This window comes from Periplaneta americana, chromosome 15 (genome assembly GCF_040183065.1).
Source record: "Periplaneta americana isolate PAMFEO1 chromosome 15, P.americana_PAMFEO1_priV1, whole genome shotgun sequence".
In the NCBI taxonomy this organism is placed as follows: Eukaryota; Metazoa; Arthropoda; class Insecta; order Blattodea; family Blattidae; genus Periplaneta; species Periplaneta americana.
The window spans coordinates 177,916,140-177,937,883 of record NC_091131.1 but is presented as its reverse complement, the minus strand read 5'-3'; the positions used below and the strand labels follow the sequence as shown (position 1 = coordinate 177,937,883).

The 21,744-nt window shown below is 35.3% G+C and overlaps 1 protein-coding gene across 1 annotated transcript in view; it reads right to left on the bottom strand.

The window, feature by feature from the left end:
• LOC138715558 (uncharacterized) overlaps positions 1 to 21,744 on the bottom strand; it is a 68,585-nt gene that overhangs the window by 18,680 nt on the left and 28,161 nt on the right. The window contains exon 3 of the mRNA XM_069848626.1: positions 519 to 662. Within this exon, the coding sequence (XP_069704727.1) occupies positions 519 to 662 (144 nt within the window). The remainder of the gene's footprint in view (positions 1 to 518; positions 663 to 21,744) is intronic.

The window sequence follows — 21,744 nt, the reverse complement described above, 5'->3', positions numbered from 1 at the left end:
AACCAGAGTGGACCAAGTCCTTCTGGAATAATTTTGAGAAATTGAGTCTTAAAAGTACCTGACTCATGCTTAGCAACCTTCACTTTCCATAGGAAATGCTGCCCTCTCTGGAGTAACAAATGAGTTATTGACTTAGTTTGTTAAGGCAATGAATAAATCTAAGTTTTCTTCATCTGAGATTGCATTAATCCACAAACTGACCACTGGTAGACTTGATCCACTCTGGTTGTGAGCTCCTCATATATGACAGAAAGAATTGAATGAGGAATTTGAAAAAGGGACCAAGTCCATATTTTTTGTAAATTGAGTTTATGCCCATTTCTGGGTCTCCATACACTCTTCTTGGATTTCAGCATTAAAAGGAACGAAGTCCTTTAGAATGTACACATTTAAATTGTGTATCAACATGTTTGGACTGTTATATATCTTTTTCTTCAAATTTACTTTTCCAGACTTAGTCCCTTTTGAAAATTCCTGATTCAATTATAAAATAGAATTCGAAGGCACAATTAGCTCACCGGATTGTATCGCCACAGCTGATTTCCCTGCATGCCATGACAGGGGAATAAGTTCACTGCAGCCTTGTTCTGTACATCTGACACGTCCCAACACATGGTGCGGCCCTTGGGACGTATGTCTTTGTGCCACGTCAGTATGAAATTCTGTGCAAAACAACCACATCACACTTTCAATGCTCTATTATCATTTACCACTCGGAAATTTTTAGTTATACACTAAAATACGCACAAAAAAGTATGTTTAAACATTAAGAAAGAATACTATGTTATATTTATAAACAGAGCTGCACAAATTTAATATATTGAAACTAATGAAAAAATGATTATTGATATCAAGATTACTCCTTTTAAGTTATTGAAATTCAGTTCCATGCTCAGACTTTATTATAATTATCTGCACTGTACACCACCAGAATTTTTTCTAAATTCTCCACAATTCCAAGAATTGAAACAGAAAATCAATATCCCAAATTTAAAAGAAAACTTACAAATTAAACCAAACCCCTTAATTCTATTAAATATAGAATATAATCTAAATTTAACAGAAGAAATACTGAAATCAGAAGTAAACACTGAAATAATGGAACAATTGTCTTTAGAGACAATTAATATTAGGTACCCTCCACAAAACTGGCTTCATTTATACACCGACGGATCCTTGATCTCCAGAGGACAAGGTGCCAGTGCAGGTGTTACGTGCTGTCTCTTCTCACTTTATAGATCTCTTGGATATGGAACAACAAGTTTTGATGGAGAAATCATTGCAATAAGTGAAAGTCTCAGGAATCTTCTATGCCACATCAATAAATTTAAAAATGCAGTTATATTGTCAGACTCCAAAGCAGCTATTCTATCAATCGTCTCTAAACACACACCTTCATCTCAAACAGCAGAAATAACTAAAATGCTCTCCCAATTAATATCACTCAATAAAAGAATTGTATCCCAATGGATACCATCCCATTGTGGAATCCTGGGAAACGAGAATGCGGATGATTTAGCAAAGAAGAGCAGCACTGCTACTTACAGATCTGTTACTAAATCTACGTATTACTCTGTTAAAAGATTTATTAAATCTACATACTTAGACTTCAACAAACAAAATTTGATAACACAATCCCAAGGGAAAAAAATGGAACTCTCTGCATCAAAATCCACAGTTAATTCCCGATTTACCACGAAAATCGTCTGTAGCTGCATTTAGATTGGCAACAGGCCATGATTGTTTGGCCAAACACCTGCATAGAATTGGAATATATCAGTCCCCTAACTGCCCATTGTGCAACTCAAACCAAGAAATGGATTCGGAACACCTCAAAATCTGTGCTTCAGTGGCTGGCCATGATAATATCTTTGAAAAATATTGGAGTGGGAGAGGTCAAATGACTTTACTGTCAAACGCCTGGCATTAGAAAACAACAACAACATTATCTGGTATAGCAGAGGAGGCAAGATCTGCCCTGCGACCTTATCATGTGCAGTCACCAATGGGTATAAAGGGTCAAGACAGGTTTTAGTCTGAGATGAAATTCCATGTTGGTAGATTTGTACAGTGGCGGCTGATTGGCTGAGGCAAGTGATGCTGGACCTCAGTCACTTTGTTTTCTTAAACTCAAAATTTTAGTGGTTTTTAGTCGTATATATCATAGCTATTATATTAGTTCTTTCAATGAAGCATATAGAGTTGTAGAAGTAGAAAACCTTGTGATGTATATAGACCTGTCTTGCAGTAAAATTTGTTCCTGAAGCCAGGATCACTCATGCCGTGTCTGGCTTCTGCATTTCCCCGGGTTTTATGGTTGCACTGGGAAAGCTGAAACTGAGATACATTTCTTGCGGCCTCGTGGCCTAGCAGGTATTCCCCCACCCATCAGCCTTCACTTCTCCCATTCAGAACTCGGTTCTTGTCAATGCCTGTCTCAAGTGTCGGTTGGGATGAGAATAACAGTGGTGAATCGTCATATGGTCCACTGTGGTTATGTGTTTCGGGAAAATAGTAAATAGAAGTCTTATGGCCATGCCGTAATAGTTTTGAATTTTGTCTATAACTGAGTCAGTTAGCCTCCCCTTTCCTAATAAACCCTTACCATCCGATAATTTTTGTCCCTTCACACTGGTTTTCAGTCTCCTCAAAATGCCCATTCTCTTCTGTATGTGGCCTATGCACTCTAATTTTCTAATTTGTACGTCATTCCCATGTGGTTTCAATTCCTCAACAGCACTGAATGACTTAGAGTCCCATCTCCTAAATATTTCACATATCTCACATTATATGAACTGAGTGACCGATTGAAAATGTTCGTCACACCTGCAACCTCCACTCCACCACTTGACCCACTGTAATTACATTCACAATCGGTTTCATGTTTATTTGTTGTTCTACCTTCACACCTACAATGTTTTGATAATATAGCAACATCAATTACCTTGTCAGTGTCCACACTAGTTGCCGTCACAACGCCATTTTGTGAAATGTGGCCCCTTTTCTGCCACGTCCCATCAAAGGCAGCTGATATGCCTCTGACATTATCATTTTCTGCAACTGCTTCTTCCACAGCAACCTTCATGTTATGTAATGCAACATTTTCAATCGCAGATCCAATTATTATGTTATATCTAGTAGACCTGGTTGGAGGAGGTGGCAAATTCAAAATGCCACATAAAGTCTCTCCACCTGTCTTACCTTTTCCTATAGCCCTAAGGCCATACATAGTCTAACATTTATTGTGTAGAGTTTACATGCTATTGGGATTATCTTTGAAATATCAATAGATGAAGAGTTGTAAAAATTTACACCATACGCACAGTATTTACATTTTAAAACTAATTCTGCAGCAAGACCAATGTGCTTTTTTACCTCAAGAGATATCCCACCTTTGCCACAGCCTTTACAGAATACATTATTTTGCAGTACACTAGATAATATGCCAACATCTATAACCCCATTGGTATCACTAACACTGTGTTCTTGTTTGAGGGTTTCATATCTGATTTTAGAATCTTCAAGTTTCTTTCCTGATGCACAGCCACTATTTACAGATTCACACTGACCACGTGTGCTAGAGGGTTGTACGTTAGAATTCACCTTACTAACAGAGTTCTTACGTTTACCAACATTTCTTCTCTTCTTAAATACTTTCAAGCTACTTTTGTAACCCATATTGTAAGAAAATATCACAAAATGCACCTCTATAATGCAACTGAACTGTATCGTAACACAATTAATAATAGAACTCCGTACAGCACGTGTATAACATCACAACACTGTAAACAAATCCGTTGCTACGAAACAAAGCACAGACGGTAAACCAGGTGTGCCAATACACATAAATTCCCTACAATGAAAAAATTTCGCACATAAGGCGCAAAATTTGAAACTAACATAGTAGTATCACAGTCTAGTATATACAGTCGCGAAGCTCAATACGTAGTAAATATGCAAACATTAGATAGTTGCTCACCACTAGGATCGCTAATATCGCCTCATTACAGGCAATACAAAATAGTACCGTCACAGTCTATTGTTTCTAGCACCCTCAAAACTCAAGCTTCGTGACTGTATATAGTAGACTGTGGTAGTATGCTAGATGAACAGGAGACAAGCCCATAGGCGGAGTAATGGGGGCCACTGCCCCCCCAACTTGTGTGATCTCTTTTTTTTTTCTATTATTCTATTGAATTCAAAATATCTTTTTTTGTTTTGTTTATGATTAAGTTTTTGTGCTTAAATTGATGAATTAATGTCTTCTGATCATGTGCCTGGACTATAATACTGTATTTATTTTAAATTTCTGAATGTATAAGAATTCCTATACTACCTCATTTGAGGAATGGAAGCACTGTAATGTTTCTTTCGTAACAGCCTATACTATTGTCTTTGAAGTCTGCAGTTGTTGAGGCCACCACTTCGAAATGTATGAATAACATACTGCACGACAATGCAGGAAAAAGAAAAGTGATCCCAGTATAATGTGTAAACTTAAAAAATGAGATTAAATAAAATAATTATTAGAAATTACATTTCATATATCTTTGGAAGGTAAGCTTCATATAAAAATATTTCTGTTAGCACTGTTACGTAGTTTTATTGATGTATGCATGTGTTTCTGCACGATAGAGAAAAAGAGGGAGATTGTTTTAAGTTATGCCCTATTATAATTTGTAGCAGACCTACAGTTCAAGCCCTATACAACTCGGTTTGAAACATCGCCGATATGGATGTAACACTGTAAAAAACATGCCCCTCCCCCCGAAAATACCTTTATTAACTGATCATATTCCAATATACTGTACCACGGTCAAGCTATAACGGAGGAGGAGGTAATTAATTATGTCTTCCTTTGCCTCCCCAAGGAAATGGTTCTCTCTCCGCCTATGGACACGCCCACTTAAATGTCACTGTTCATTTAAACCGAAAAAAAAAAAAACATACTTAGGAATAAGATACAAACTTAAATCATGGCTCATCTGAAAGATAAATGAAAAATGAAAAATTCAAGATTTTTTGGCTTACCAGGTCCCCTTAAATTTCAGTGTTTTTTAAAATGAACTAATCGCTGTTAGTCTTTTTTTTTTTTTTTTTCCAGTTCACTTTATGTTAAATGAAAGTCCTCTGAAAATGCTATAGACGGAGCCAATAAACCAATTTTTCGTAAAATTGCAATGAGCCCCATCTGCATGTATACCCTTCTTATAATAAACATTGTAACCTGGACTGTTAAAATGTGACGTCTGCTTGAAAATTTTAACATCAACTACAATTTTTGAGTTCACTGGGTCCTTTCCTTTAAAAGCCATTATTTTCGTTTTCGTCAGTGCTGTATTAAATATAATAAATGACTATAATATTAAATACAAATACACAAAATCTGGAACTTAATTTTAGAAAACTATAGGCTGAGCCAACTTCAGCTAAAAGGACCATTTGCAGTGTGTAAACCAAATACTTGTAAAATTGTAGAATAGACTCCTCATCTAACTACTCTGAATTATCTTGAAGACAAGATCTAAGATAGAGCAACTCTAAGAATTCATCAGTGCTATAGAGGCAGTGATATAATAGCAAACTGATTTGTATAGACCTATTTATTTATTCTCATAATCCTTTATTCGTCTTTTCGTTTGACAACTCAAGTTATCAATTCTCTTATTTCTGTAACCATACACTTCTTGTCCAGTCGTTGGCTACTGCAGAATTAAGGCTGAAATATTCCCAGCCACTTTTGATAGTACCTCTGATTGAGGTTCTGGCTGATATGTACATCTATTATCAGACAGTACATCTCACTTGACAATACGTGCCAGAGGAAGAACAATTGTTTGTATCATATAATTCTGAAGTCTGATTAATGTAATATGTAGCTAGTCGGCAATGTATGCAATGGAGGGGAAAAGAAATTGGTCACCTACCCAATTATCTTCCGGCTTAGTTGCTTCATGAGTGATGACTTATTGGTGTCACTTATGAGATTCAGACCTGTCTTCGGACAGCTGACAAAGCAACAACTTTTGATAGGCTCAAAAACTTTTATCTCACGTAAAGTCTGTCAGGAATGGTGGAGAAGCTCATTTTTTTTACTGATTGCTATAGACTTATTCCACGTTAAGAAAAACGCATTGAGCATATAGGGCTGTTCGATCAAATGATCAGTTGGCACAGAAACGCCTGCCTGCCACAGCTTCCACAATGTGCTCTGCAAGGTCCATGAAACCAATGACTTTTTCTTAATGTGGAATGATTTATAGTAAAGCATGCGGGAATCTCAGCCCTTTCGTTCTCGTTTTCTAAAAAAGTCTCCTCCGAGTAGCCAATTTGGATGTTCTTTTCTTTAACATTTTATCGGGCTCTAGCATCCATATGCTCGAGGGTAAACTAAATTAGGATATTTTTAAACACACTTCCGTACAAATTTTTCTAGTTTTATGAGAGGAATATTGGTAAAGATTTCTTACTGAAATGAAACAAATATACAAAATATTTTAACTACTTATTGCACTATTTTTTATTTAGGATCTTCATGAAAACTCTTCCTTGAGGGACACTAGGACTGAATTTTTGGCCAAAATAGTAAAAATAAACATTTTTGTTTCTTTCCATAAATAATTATCTTATACAATTGAAGAGCTCGCGGGAAAAACGATGAATTTCACATTTCTGTTAAGGATTACATAATGATCTAATTGAGTCTATAACTGCAAGATGTAGTGCTGTTTCTATAGAAAATAAAGGAAAAATTACTGTATTCGTGGTGATAATTCTCCTTTTTGCCATTTTTCATAAGAACAACATTAAATTTCGCAGTGATCCATTGAATTAGATAATGACATCAACCTTAACAAAACTGTGACATTCATCGTTTTTCCCGCGAACTCTTCAATTGTTTATATCCTCTGATTGAAGTTCTGGCTGATATGTATAGCCTATCTATTATCAGGCAGTACATCTCACTTGACGATATGTGTTAGAGGAAAAATAATTGTTTGTATGCATCTGAAGTCTGTCTAGTGTAATATGCAGCTAGTCGGCGATGTTTGCAATGGAGGGGAAAAGTAACTGACCACCCTACCCCATTATCTCCTGGTCTAGTTGCCTCAGTGCTTTGTTGGTGTCACTTGTGAGGTTCAAACCTGTCTTCGAACAGTTGACTAAACAACAACATAATTTGTTTAACATTCTGTCCTATATTTAATCCCCACCTACAAATTTTAAAGCTCTGGTGACCATTTTTAAGATGCTACTCGCAGCTCTCTTAAACCTACCACACCCACTAAAAATAAAGTTTTCTCAAAACTAGGGCTTTGGTCAACATAGAACGGCTATTATTTCAGGAGTTGCATAACTTAATGCGATCATTTATGTTGAAGGCTTCCGTTTGCTCCGATTTACATGAAACTTTGCAATAATACCAGCTTAGTCCAATACACAAAGCTGTGTATGGAATGAGTTCTTTACCGAAAACTTTTCATGACATGAATTTTTAACTTTAAAAAAATTAAAGAAAATTATTAAGCAAAAATTATTATTTGTAAGAAAATATTTATCTCGTGAACCAATTCTCAAATTTAAAAATCCATACGCAGTTTTCTTTATCATGGAATGTAAGTCCCTCACAGAAAATGTTTAAAAGCAAAAACAAATCTGAAGCTGTCAGCTAGAACTATATTTTGAATTTACGCATAATTTAAAATTGCTTACTTATTTACAAATGGCTTTTAAGGAACCCGCAGGTTCATTGCCGCCCTCACATAAGCCCGACATCGGTCTTTATTCTGTGCAAGATTAAGCCAGTCTCTATCTTCATATCCCACCTCCATCAAATCCATTTTTATATTATCCTTCCATCTACGTCTCCGCCTCCCCAAAAGCCTTATTCCCTCTGGCCTCCTAAATAACACTCTATATGCATTTCTGGATTCGCTCACACATACTAAATGCTCTGCCCATCCCAAACATCTGGATTTAATATTCCTAAATACGTCAGGTGAAGAATACAATGCGTGCAGTTCTGTGTTGTGTAACTTTCTCCATTTTCCTGTAACTTCATTCCTCTTTGCCCCAAATATTTTCCTAAGAACCTTGTTCTCAAACACCCTTAACATCTATTCCTCTCACAAAGTGAGAGTCCAAGTTTCACAACCATACAGAACAACCGGTATTATAAATTCTAACTTTCTGATTTTTTGACAGCAGACTAGATGACAAAAGCTTTTCAACCGAATAATAACAGGCATTTCCCATATTTATTCTGCGTTTAATTTCCTCCCGAGTATCATTTATATTTTGTTACTGTTGCTCCAAGATATTTGAATTTTTCCACCTCCAATTTTTATATTTCCATTTCGTACATAATCATATACTTTTTTTTCTTTCTGAATTTACTTCCAAACCTATCTCTTTACTTTCTCAAATAAAATTTCCGTGTTTTCCCTAATAGTTTCTGGATTTTATCCTAACATATTCACGTCATCCGCATAGACAAGAAGCTGATGTATCCCATTCAATTCCAAACCCTCTCTGTTATCCTGAACTTTTCTAATGGCATATTCTAGAGCAAAGTTAAAAAGTAAAGGTGACAGTGCTTTAGCCCGCAGTGAATTGGAAAAGCATCGGACAGAAGCTGGCCTATACGGACTCTGCCGTAAGTTTTACTGAGGCACATTTTAATTAATCGAACTAGTTTCTTGAGAATACCAAATTCAATAAGAATATCATATAAAACTTCTCTCTTAACCGAGTCATATTGAATATTAATTTAATATTATTAAAATAAATGAAAATTAATGTCTATGGGTCATATTCATACACATTCTTAGCGCGGACTTCCAGTGTATGATCAGCGAACTAACGTTTTTCGTATTCATAAATCAGTGTTAGCAATAGGATATGATATGAATCCTGTACAAGTAATCAGTCGATAGCCGGGGCTAGTTTAGCACATTCGTAGCGCGGGCTAGCGAAATGTCTATGCATAGCACTCTTAGTAATTAATGAATAAAACTTGATGAAATTTGGTACTGTTATTTAAATGTACAGACACAACAAACCTGCCGAATTTGAAATAAATTAATCGAAAATATTAAAAGCTTCAAAACTCAGTCCCAGTGTCCCTCAAACCTCCGTATTACTGCAGAACCTCTGAACAAAAACTCCAGTTTTATTTTGACTGCATGAAATCATGTAAAATAGCGCAAGATTTTAAAGTTGAGGCTGATAAATAGAAAACAGATTTTTGAATAGATATGTGTCATCCTAATATCGCATTGGCGCACAATTACACAGCAACCCCCCCCCCCTCCCAAATAATCGATTCGTGGTGCAAGCAGCTGCAGTGCCGTGATAACTCGAGACTGCAGCACTGCAGCGGAATAAAGCCAGTCCTGTGCAGTCGTCGACCCTTCGCCACGTTGCGAAGTTGTAAGAAATGTCGACACAAATGTATTTTCCACCCGAGAGTGCACGTCGTCAATGTAAAACAGCATTACACGGGTTTAAATGTAAACTAGTGGCTTGTGCAGCAAATGCTGCTGCAAACTAAGTTCGTGAGATGTTCAAATAAAATTTTTTCAGATTTATTTTCAGTGAAGAATACTTGACATTTTGAAAGTTATTTGCTTCCATAATAGTGAAACATACTGCCTCTGAATGTTTCTTTTTATACCAAATACTTTTTCTTGAACTTATCCGTCTCCAGTTCTTGAGTTTCAATGCGAAATCGCAAGTAACCATGTCAGGACGATCAGCGAGTTTTTCACGTGGGAGTAATGCAGTAGCTGTTTCAGGTCATTGCGGATTGTAGGTGAAACTTAAGAAAATGTAAGGTTTGTCATGCTTTGAACAAAAGACTTAGCATCTTGGTATAGCTGCTGCATGTTTCGTGAACTATCCTGAAATGTAGAGGGCAGAATCACTTTTTCCCACTAAGAGATCTTGCTGAGGTGATCAAGAGACTATAAAATCTTGTAGGCCTCTTATTTTACCAGTAAGTAATATCTTTTGGTCTTTTCTTAGGAATTGTAATTTTTGCGCTTCCTCCAGACAATACTGATCTACCAAATACCGCTGGATTAATTTGTGTAACAATGAATGTTAGCCCGTATATTTTCTGTAAGATAGGCTGTTGTGAGGAATCTATTGCTGAGATGCGGAAAATGAGGCGAATGATATGTCAGAGTTGTAGAATCTTATATGCGCCCTAAATAAAATTGTCCATCATAAATCGTTAGCAGTTTCAGTGTTTCATTCGTTGCTGGTTGCGGAAAATAAACTTACTCATCACGGTAGCAAGAAGTGAAATGGCATTCTATTTTCCCTACAACAAAATATGTTTGGCAGCGATCACAAATCTAATCTATTAAACCAAAGAAGTATTAAATTAATTTTTATGCAGTTTAAAGATGCAGCTAAAATAGGAAGCATGACTCAATTACTACCAAGGAAAATTAGAGAATCAGACATCATAATTATACATATCTATACCACACTGCCATTAAATACTGTATATGAAAAAGACCCACACTACTTGATTAATAACTATAAAAGTATTTCAATTTTAATAACAATATAGTTACCTTACGTAAGTTTTATAGTTTTCAGTAACATATATAGTCGTTACTCTGTAAATTATAAAAATGAAGATCTAATATAAAATATTCTCTCTGCGTCTACTTAGTTAAAGCCCCAAAAGGATTCACTTTCATATCATCAGTATATCATTATGTGTTGCATTAACTATAATAATATTTCATTTTAATGGTAATAATGTCATAAAACATTCTTATTCTTGTAGTTCTTAATATCCAATACACAGCTGTACCCAGAAAACTACAGACTAAGACTAGAGAATCAGACCTGTAAATTATTTTTTATAGATTATCAAAAAATTACACAAATAAAGATAGACATATTGAATTATGATGTGAAATAATCTGAGCCATCTGAACTCTATGTCAGCAATCCTGTAGGTCATGGCCTCCGTGTAATAGTCTATTGTTTATTGTAGTGTGTGTTTTGTTTTATTCTGATATGCAATTAATTAGTTCTCAAAACTGACGAAAGATGGATTTTGGAAAATAGGAAAATGATGTAGGAAAATTGAAATTTCACTGAAAACTTTTTTTTTTAAAACTTTGGGTTCCAATCTTCAAAATGAGGGGTCATTTATTGAAATCCGTTCAGCCGTTTTCCCGTAATTTCCATTACCAGTTCAAATTATATATACAGATATATCATCTCCCTGTGCCTGATTGTTATACTACAATTGAAATTTTCTTCCTACATTCAATTTACCTTCCCAGTCACCATCCTGTAATCCTCTCGCTTCCATTATGCCAATAAACACTCTTTAATCAAAGCTTGATTAACTTTGTGGTTCCGTTAGCTTAAATAATTTTACTTACAAGTTTTTATTTCCTTCATAACTTATGTTTAATACAAATTTATATTTGAGCTAACGTTTTCACTGATGTGATTATTATCAGGTCCTAACAGAGACATACGCAAAGAGTGGAGGGGGTTCGAACCCCCTTTAAACTAAAAAAAAAAAACATATTTAGATTTGAGTATTTTTAATCCATAATCGTTTTCCCTCAAATTTCTCACGTCAGAGTAACAAAAACTACATCGACATAAGGTACAGTCCTCCTACCCCTCCTTCAATATAATCCCTGTGCTTGATGCTTCGGCACGTTCGAATTATAACAATGCTATACTTATTATACCGCCTAGTACCGACCTTGTAATAAAATGAATCTGACACAGTATGAAATTTAACTCGTTAAACATGCTGAAAAGGTTGTTTTGACAGTTCTGCAGTGCAGACGTTAAATATTGTGCATTGTCGATTTTAAAATCATTTTCAGAGCGGTATTCATCCGTTCCTTAGTTATTATGAAAAGTTCGTTTAACATTTTGTGCATTTGACGGTTCATATCTTTAATACAGTATAAACTTCTTATGTAAGTATAATAATGACACAAGTATTTTTATTATACAAAATTAAACAGAAGTTGAAATTTGTTAACAATTGACTATGAAAAAATCACGTTATAGAGATTTTATAAAGATATTCATGACTATGTTCTATTAGAATAGTACAATATTAATAAATAATACCCAACATAATAATAATAATAACAACAATAATAATAATAATAATAACAACAAAACACAAAATTTAAAATATCGATGAAGAAAAATAGAAAAGGTAAACTTTCAAATTCTAAATGAGGCAGTACAGTAAGTGAACAGCTTCAAATACTTGGAGTGTACTATAAGTAGTAACATGAACTGCTGCCACGAGGTCAAAAGCAGGATAATAATGGCTCAGGAAGCTTTGAATAGAAAAAGGAGCATATTCTGCGGATCCCTGGAAAAATAACTAAGGAAGAGACTAGTGAAGTGCTTTATATGGAAATGGCATTGTACGAGGCAGAAACATGGACATTACGACGAAGTGAAGAGAAGTGAATAGAACCATTTCAAATGTGGATATGAGAAGAATGGAGCGTGTGAAGTGGACAAACAGTATAAGAAATGAAGTTGGTTTGGAAAGAGTGGGTGAAGAAAGAATGATACTGAAACTGATCAGGAAGAGAAAAAGGAATTGGTTGGGTCACTAGCTGAGAACAAACTGTCTGCTAAAGGATGTACTGGAAGGAATAGTGAACGGGAGAAGAGTTTGGGGCAGAAGAAGATATCAGATGATAGACGACATTAAGATATGTGGATCATATGTGGAGACTAAGAGTAAGGCAGAAAATAGGAACGATTGGAGAAAGATGGGTTTGCAGTGAAAGATCTGCCCTTGGACAGAACAATGAATGAATGAATGAATGAATGAGTCATAGTTTGATGACATTGTGGTTCCGATAACTTAAATAATCTTACTTACAAGTTTTTATTTCCGTCAATAACTCATGTTTAATACAATGTTATATCATTTGAACTAACGTCTTCACTTATGTCGAACATCATCAGGTCCTAACACGGCCGTACGTAAGAGGGGGTTACGGGATTTTAACCCCCCCCTTGAACTTAAAAAAATGGCATATTTAGATTTGAGTAATTTTTGTATCCATAATCGTTTTCTTTTGTCTAATTTTTCACTGCCAGAGTAACAAAATCTACATCGACATAAGACATAGCCCTCCTAATCCTTGTTCAATATAATCCCTGTGCTTGATGCCGCGGCACGTACGAATTATAATCATGCTATCTTTATTACAAAGAGACCTATAGCCTAATAAAATAAAGCCAACACAATATGAAATCTAACTTCTTGTGAAACATATTGAAAAACTTGTTTTGTCAGTTTTACAGTGCAGATGTTAAATATTGTGCATTGCCGATTTTAAATTATTCTTAAGAGTGGTATTCACCCGTTCGTTAGTTAGAGTTCTGACCAGGGGCGTATTTTGCGGGCTACCGGGGCTACCGGTGGTAGCCCAAGGAAATTACAAAAGAAAAAGTTTATAATATAACATAATGTAATAATTTTGTATTATTAGTTTTACCATAGTAATTAAAATTAAAGTAATTGTTAGATATATTTTGTGTAATAATAGGGTCTGCGGTAGCCCAAACCCTTTAACCAGTATACGCCCCTGGTTCTGACTTTATTGTGAAACGTTCGTTTAACGTTTTGTGCATTTGACAGTTCATATCTTTAATTTAAATTTTTAATGTAAGTGTAATAATAACACAAGTATTTTTTATTATACAAAATTAAACAGGTTGAAATTTGTTAAAAATTAGATAACTGTGAAAAAATTACGATTCAAAGATTTTATACGGATATTCAAGAATATGTTCTATTAAAACAGTACAATATTAATAAATAAATACCTTACCTACTTATGGCTTTTAAAGAACCCGGAGGTTCATTGCCGTCTTCGCATAAGCCCGCCATCGATCCCTATCCTGAGCAAAATTAATCCAGTCTCTACCATATCCCACCTCCCTCAAATTCATCTCGTCTACGTCTCGGGCTCCCCAAAGGTCTTATTCCTTCCGGTTTCCCAACTAACACACTATATGCATTTCTGGATTCGGCCATAAGACTACATTATAAAAATAAATAATACTGTAACATGATGATAATAATAATAATAATAATAATAATAATAATAATAATACATAACATTTAAACTAACGATAATGTAAATTATAAACAATTTTCATAATGACCGTTATAAACATCTGTTGGTGACAAATCGTTGCCTTGGAATAAAATAATCACAACTCAAAAATCACCATTTTTCATTTTCCCATAATTTTAAGTTTTTGTGGAAAACCGTCACAAATTAAATTCTTTTACTTTCTGAAAAAAGAAAATAATTACACTCTAATAAAATGAAAGCTTTGCCTTTAATTCACCTAAAATGATCTCCCAATGACTGGGGAAAGACCGTCATAATACGAGTATAAAAGGGTTTAATAAAAGAGATTTATTATTATCATAATACTCAGAGATTAAAGTCTAACGTAGCACATAGTATCTTCATTTTCCACATAAAAGTTTTGTTGTAGGTTAATTTTCGGATTCATATCAGGGTTTATGTAACGCCTAATTTTTTTAATGTTTCTCCTGAAAAGAACTTTAATAGTTTGTTACTAGATGTGATTTTAGTCAGTTTGTAAAATATTTTTGGTCCAGAGAAAATATACATCTTTTTATGAATATACAACAATGGCTGACTTGATGGCTTATGCAACGAGAACCAGCTACTAGGAAGCTTCCGAAATTAGTAATAAGTATACATATTGTTACTTCAATTTCAATCCCATATCCCAAAGAAAACACAGCCACACCATCAGTTCATTATTAAGCTTGCATATTAAGTCTTAATGTCCAGCTTGCGTAAGGAAGAATCAAGAGATACGAAAATGAAAAGGGAGAATTTTGATATAGAAAATATTTTGAGCTTTTTAGTTATATATTTATATACATCATTTTAGAATCAATATTACATAAAAATCCGAACTCTACTCGTAAGTGATATTAATCTTTAAGTTTCTATTTAAACTGAAGCATTAAGTTTCATTCTTTCACCAACTGTCTCTGCATTCAAAACAATAAGAGCCCTCCACTGCTACTGCAGTTAATATTAGTACGCAGCAGCCCATCAGAACTTACACATTTCATTATAAAATGATCGACAAACAAGAAAATACATTCAAATATGTTATAGGCCTATTATCACCTGTCCTACAGCATACAATAGTCACTTGTCTCGTTCCGGACGTATATTTTCTGCACAGTAACCAAAAATCCCCCTGTTATTTATCCTCTAACCTAGATAGGAAATGAATTAACGGCATCGTTAGTATTCTGCGTGTAAAACCCGGACCTACATCTCTGGAGATGGCTTGCCTGGTCATTCATCCCACAACAGCCTATCTTATGTTTCATTCCGTGTTCGGTTAGCGCTAGTATTCATCCCCTTTTCAAGCTCTTCTTTATTCTGTAAAAGGTGCAGTTAGTACCTTGTTCTTATTTTGTGTTTGCATTACTTATAGCAGCGGTGGCGAAAATGTAATCGTGCGCCGAACCACTGTGTAACCTGCAACGTGCATAGCACCTATGGAAGGAGACGGACACACGAAGGGGAAGTGAAGCAACTGTCTGACTTATTAACGGATTTTCATTTTCCTTACGTCAAGCACTTAAATATAATTTTATACAGTACAAGACTACAAACTAATGTTTAGTACGTGTAACAAGAAAGAAATGAACAATACACTTACTTACTTACTTATTGGCTTTTAAGGAACCCGGAGGTCCATTGCCGCCCTCACATAAGCCCGCCATTGATCCCTATCCTGAGCAAGATTAATCCAGTCTCTACCATCATATCTCACCCTTCTCAAATCCATTTTAATATTATCTTCCCATCTACGTCTCGTCCTCCCCAAAAGTCTTTTTCCCGCCGGCCTCCCAACTAACACTCTATATGCATTTCTGGATTCGCCCATACGTGCTACATGCCCTGCCCATCTCAAGCGTCTGGATTTAATGTTCCTAATTATATCAGGTGAAGAATACAATGCGTGCAGCTCTGCATTGTGTAACTTTCTCCATTCTCCTGTAACTTCATCCCTCTTAGCCCCAAATATTTTCCTAAAAACTTTATTCTCAAACACCCTTAATCTCTGTTCCTCTCTCAAAAGGAGAGTCCAAGCTTCACAACCATATAGAACAACCGGTAATATAACTGTTTTATAAATTCTAACTTTCAGATTTTTTGACAGCAGACTAGATGATAAAAGTTTCTCAACCGAATAATAACAGGCATTTCCCATATTTATTCTGCGTTTAATTTCCTCCTGAGTGTCATTTACATTTGTTACTGTTGCTCCAAGATATTTGAATTTTTCCACCTCTTCGAAGGATAAATCTCCAATTTTTATATTTCCAAAATGAACAATATCACAAACTAAAATTAACTGTCTTCAAAATGTCTCCGTAACAAAGTTTCAAAATCAGGAATTATGTCACTTACTGTCAGTCGTAGTTGATCACGAAGGTATTTGTCTGTCAGTCGTGATCTAAATTTGGTTTTTACTATTTTAATTGTTGAAAATAATTTTTCACAAACGTAAGTTGTAGCGAACATGGCTTCAACAGAGCAAGCGATAGAACGAAGCTTTGGATATTTATTTTTTGGCAAAAATTTGAAAGTTCAACATTTGTCAAGTCCTTACATCTAGCTTTCATTTGACATCACATAGTAAATCAGTGAGTTCAAATCGAAGAGCTAACCGCATTATTCGTACATCTGCTGAAAAAGGGTCGACGTACAGAGATGATGATGATGATGATGATGATGATGATCACAACAACAACAACAACAACAACAACAACAACAATAACACTTAACTTTTTAATGTTTTATCAGTAACATGTAGTATAATGCCGTTTTATGTTATACAACCGTTTTCCTCGTAATACTTGTGAACAAATCATACATTTAATATTCTCATCATATTGACAGCAAAAAAATGCGTCCTTCCATCCTACTTGGAACTTTCGTACATGGTTTCGAGAGAGACATATGCCACTCGCAGGTCAGAGACAAATACAAACGGAACGGAGTTTGACTCCAGGGAGTGAGAGGGTGGGGGTTGGCGTAGAGGTTAGAAGCGAAATGCACAGCTATCACTGCGAGCCACAATGTCTCGCGAGTCACGTTCTCGCCACGGCTGACTTACAGAATGTACGTAAAATTCCTTTAAGAAGGGAAGAGATACGTATCTTTTCATGAATTTCAGTGTGACAAAAAGTTTGAAATATAAATACTTCCAACCTATTTCGAAGCAAATCGTAGGGTCTAAGACCATCGCTTTCTGGGTTCTTCTATTGATGGCAATTATATCGACTCTTCTATGAGAATCATCATCAGACACACAATGAATCTCCTCATGTACACTCTTAGACAAAAAAAATGACCGGACTCTTGAAGCGTAAATTTGTCTAAGTTCCATTCGGCTGTGCGCCTGATACACAGGACTAAAATCAGAGTAGCAAGGACGAAACCAGCGAGATCCAAGAACATACTCTTATATCGGCAAACAACGGTTTGAACTGTATATGTGCCATAGCTCCGTGGTAAAACTCTGACTTCACACGCAGAAAACCCGGGTTCGTATCCGCCTCCCGTATAAGTATATATATTAGTTTCGTTTTATTTTTTTCTCTAGCTGGAAACGAATGATACATTTATTAACGTGCACAGGAGTTGGGATTAGTTGTCAAATTAAACAAAAACGTTCATTAATATCGGAGACTTCTTCCTAATTACACTTGAATTAAAACAGATGCTCAGTTCTTGGATCTTCTCCCTTTTCCATAAGGAGTATTGTTCAGTTACTAAAATTAGTATTAGTAGTAGTAGTAGTAGTAGTAGTAGTAGTAATAATAATAATAATAATAATAATAATAATAATAATAATAGTATTGCAACAACGAGAATAATAACAATAATACTATTCATCATCATCATCATCATCATCATCATCATCATCAGCCTTCAAGTGTTAGACCCCAGTGGATCTGTTACGGTCTCTTGCCAGCGTTTCCTAGGTCGTCCTAAATTTCTTCGACCTCTTGGGACATACGACAAAACCTGCCTGGGCCATCTAGAGCGATCCTCCTCTTGACATCTGTCTGGCACTGAAGCCTGTATTGCTGCAGATAATGGACAATAGAGTCAATCTTTAATTCCCTCAGAATATCTACGTTCTGATGATGGTCGAGAAGGGAGTATCCAGCTGTTTTTCTCATGAACCTCATTTCGGCAGTTATTAGCAGTTTATACTATTCACAGTAATACAAACACGAGAATAATAATAATAATAATAATATAATAATAATAATAATAATAATCATTATCATAATGTTAATAGTATTGCAAAAACGAGATGAATAATGTTAAAGACAAAACCAATGCATTCCAGATATAGGCTACACTCGTAAACAGTGTCGTTACATACTTGCTTTGTAATAGCCCAGATCATATATAGATTGTTCATTCCTATGTTAAAATTGGTTGCCAGGATCGCCACACATCCGCCGTAAACGAACACGAGATGGCAGTACAGTCGCTAATGCAATTAAAATGGGAGTGCATTACTGATGATCACAGATTATTCCGCCTTGCATTTGCAGAGGAAAATGTTAATTTCGATTGAAATAAGGTAATATTTTCAGACGAAGTTACTTTTTCCTCTGACAATTACGGGCGGCAAATAGTCCACCATTCACGGGGATCCCGATATGATCCTACGCATGTGACAACTCGCTTTCGCAGTGGCCATGCATCTGTTCCATGTTGGAGCTGGATGTCCAGTGACAGTCTAGGTGTTCTATGGAGGCTCGACGGAAATCTTAATGCCCAACAATACAAGGTCTTATTGGAAAATGTTATGCTTCCCTCTGTACGGATGATATATGATGATGATGATGATGATGATATATTTCAACAGGATAATCATCGTGTTCACACATGTGTCGAGGACATGAGATGATTTTCAGAGAGGCCATATATCAGACTGATAGCATGGCCTCCACGTTCACCAGATCTGAATGTCCTAGAAAATGTGTGGTCGGAGGTGAAGAAAACTGTGAACGCGATGATAAATACAATACCGCGTCGGCCGACCACAAAAGATGCACTCTGGAACATTATCGAGGACGCCTGGGATCGTGTATCTTCACGTCGACAGTACCTGAGACGCCTGATCGCATCCATACCCCGTAGGATGCAGGCGGTTATAGATGCGGAGGGATTACATACCCGGTGTTGAATGTTTTGTCTATTTTGATTTTTGTTTATTGGTCTCCGAGATGTATTTCTTTATTTTGTTTAATACACAGAAAAGGATTATGTTTGTTTATTCCTATCCAAGAAGGATTTCTTTTACTTAAGGTTTATTTTTGTTTATTTCTATCCGAGAAGATTTCGTTTAGTCTCTTTAAATACAAGATACAAAGGAAGGGATTGCTATTATGTATCTAATTTGCCCTTTGTAAATATTTAACTTTCTGTTAAATATTTCACAATACAGGTTATTATCAGTATACAAGAAGTAAAAAATGCGAATGAAAAAAACAAAGTATAGACTGAGATTCGAACTCGAAACCTTTCGAATACAAGACCACAATGCTACCGACTGCGCTATGGGAGAGAGACGATGTATCTTCCCTTTAAGAAGCATGTTATATAATCATCATATAGTAGTGACAGTGGAGTGTTGGAAACATTTACGGCAGAAGAAATTCGTCCGCGTGTATATCATGCTCTGACGAATCCACCCGAAGTCTTCCGAATCGGACATAGAATCTGGAGCCCGGTCATTTTTTTTGTCTAAGGGTGTACTTCCCATCCTCTGTTTCTTAGCAGGTTGTTGTTATAATCGACATAAAATATGTTGCCAACTTCTAAATTAACAGTCTGTTTTATATTGTTGACTTGTAGCCTACTTCAAAATGGAAATAACGGCAGTAATGGTAAAATATATTTTCCCTGGACCAAATATAATACAAACTGACTAAAATCACATCAGTAGTAACAAACTGTTTAAATTATTTTATTTTATTTTTAATTTGGTAGCATTTAATGCTTTCGAATATCGAATGCTAAAAACGCTAATCAAACCTACTTACGCTGACTTTTTTTTTTTTTTTTTTTTTTTTTTTTTGCATATGAGTAGCTTAATATCAAAGACGGACATCTGTCATCTCCATAGTTTTGATCTAGAGGCAATTTTTTAATTCACAATGTTCTTTGTAATATTTAACACAATTTTTTCTATAAATGTAGTGTTATAGTTTGCATATGGTTTCACTATAACTGGAAAGAGCATGAAAAGTTGTATAAAAAAACCACAGCTATCTAAATTTCTATTGAGGTCAGATGTCCGTCTTTGATATTAAGCTACTCATATAATGTGCGATGGGTGGCCCCTATAATGCATCTGTTCCTATCTTATAAATGAGTTTATTTTCTTCAAACTCACAGATGACACACATCAAAATTGCTCTCCTTTCTCATTGCTATCAGCTTACGTTATTTAGTGTCGATAGCGCCACAAACACATTATTGCCACTAATTATATCAGGAAGCGAAACTTAGTGCCCGATGGAAAAGAGGCGAGTGATTTTAGGTTAACTATGTTCTAAAGTTCCTCTACTATGTACAAAGAAAGCGGCGTGGGTTGTCCCCCGTTGAATTACTGTGCCTTAGTTGTTCGCTATTTACTTGCTTTGTGTTGCAGTCTACGAGTAACTTTTTTAAAATTCGTTACTTGATGATGCTTTATCAATTGCGACGAGTAACTCACAACATAGGCTAGAGACCACAGAATTCCGTATTAATTTAGAAAAAAAATCGTGATAAAAATATTATATTTTGCGTTTTTTCTCTAATTAGTTGTAAGATATAATCGCAATAATTTCGTATAAAGGGTAAGAGATTGCTTACGCGAAAAAATAACCCTTTATTACCCATTAGGCGTCAAAATAATGATAATAAAGGTTTCATACATCAATTTATTAAACAGATTCACAAGGAACCCAGATACGTTTCAACTATTTCTGATTGTTTCAGAACTATTTCTTTCAAAGTAAGAAATGTTACACCGCAATCAGTAGGCCTACTTTTTATATCCTTGAAGTAACTCGTTGTTTTAACCCTATCTGTGAGTGCATTAACATTATTAGCATTTATCTGTACAATATTTGCTGTGTTGAATAAGCCATTTAAATTTACAAACAATATGAATAATTTAACTCATATTTTTCAATTTTCTGAAGCACATGTTTAAATAATTATTATATTTCAGTCTTTAAGTCCAAGCTAAAATGGTTAATTAATTTGTCTACCGACTCCCCTACATTATTATAAATTACGATATTCAATCCACACTTCATGCCATTATGCAAAAATCTGTTGTCTCTGCTTATCCCTCTTCACAGCTGAACATGACTACTTTTACGCGCATGTAAACAAACCCGTATCTATAGTCAAGGAACAGTTAACCTGTTTCATCGGGCAACAAGTTTCGCTCCCTTTCACGGTTCATGTATTCATACTTAAAATTTTTCTAAAAATCTTCCCTTATTGTGGTTGCATGATTTCTCCTCAAATTTATCATCCAAAATGAAACAACACGATCACGTTACGTAACATAGCATGTACAACCAGACTGGATATTGATGAAGATACTCAG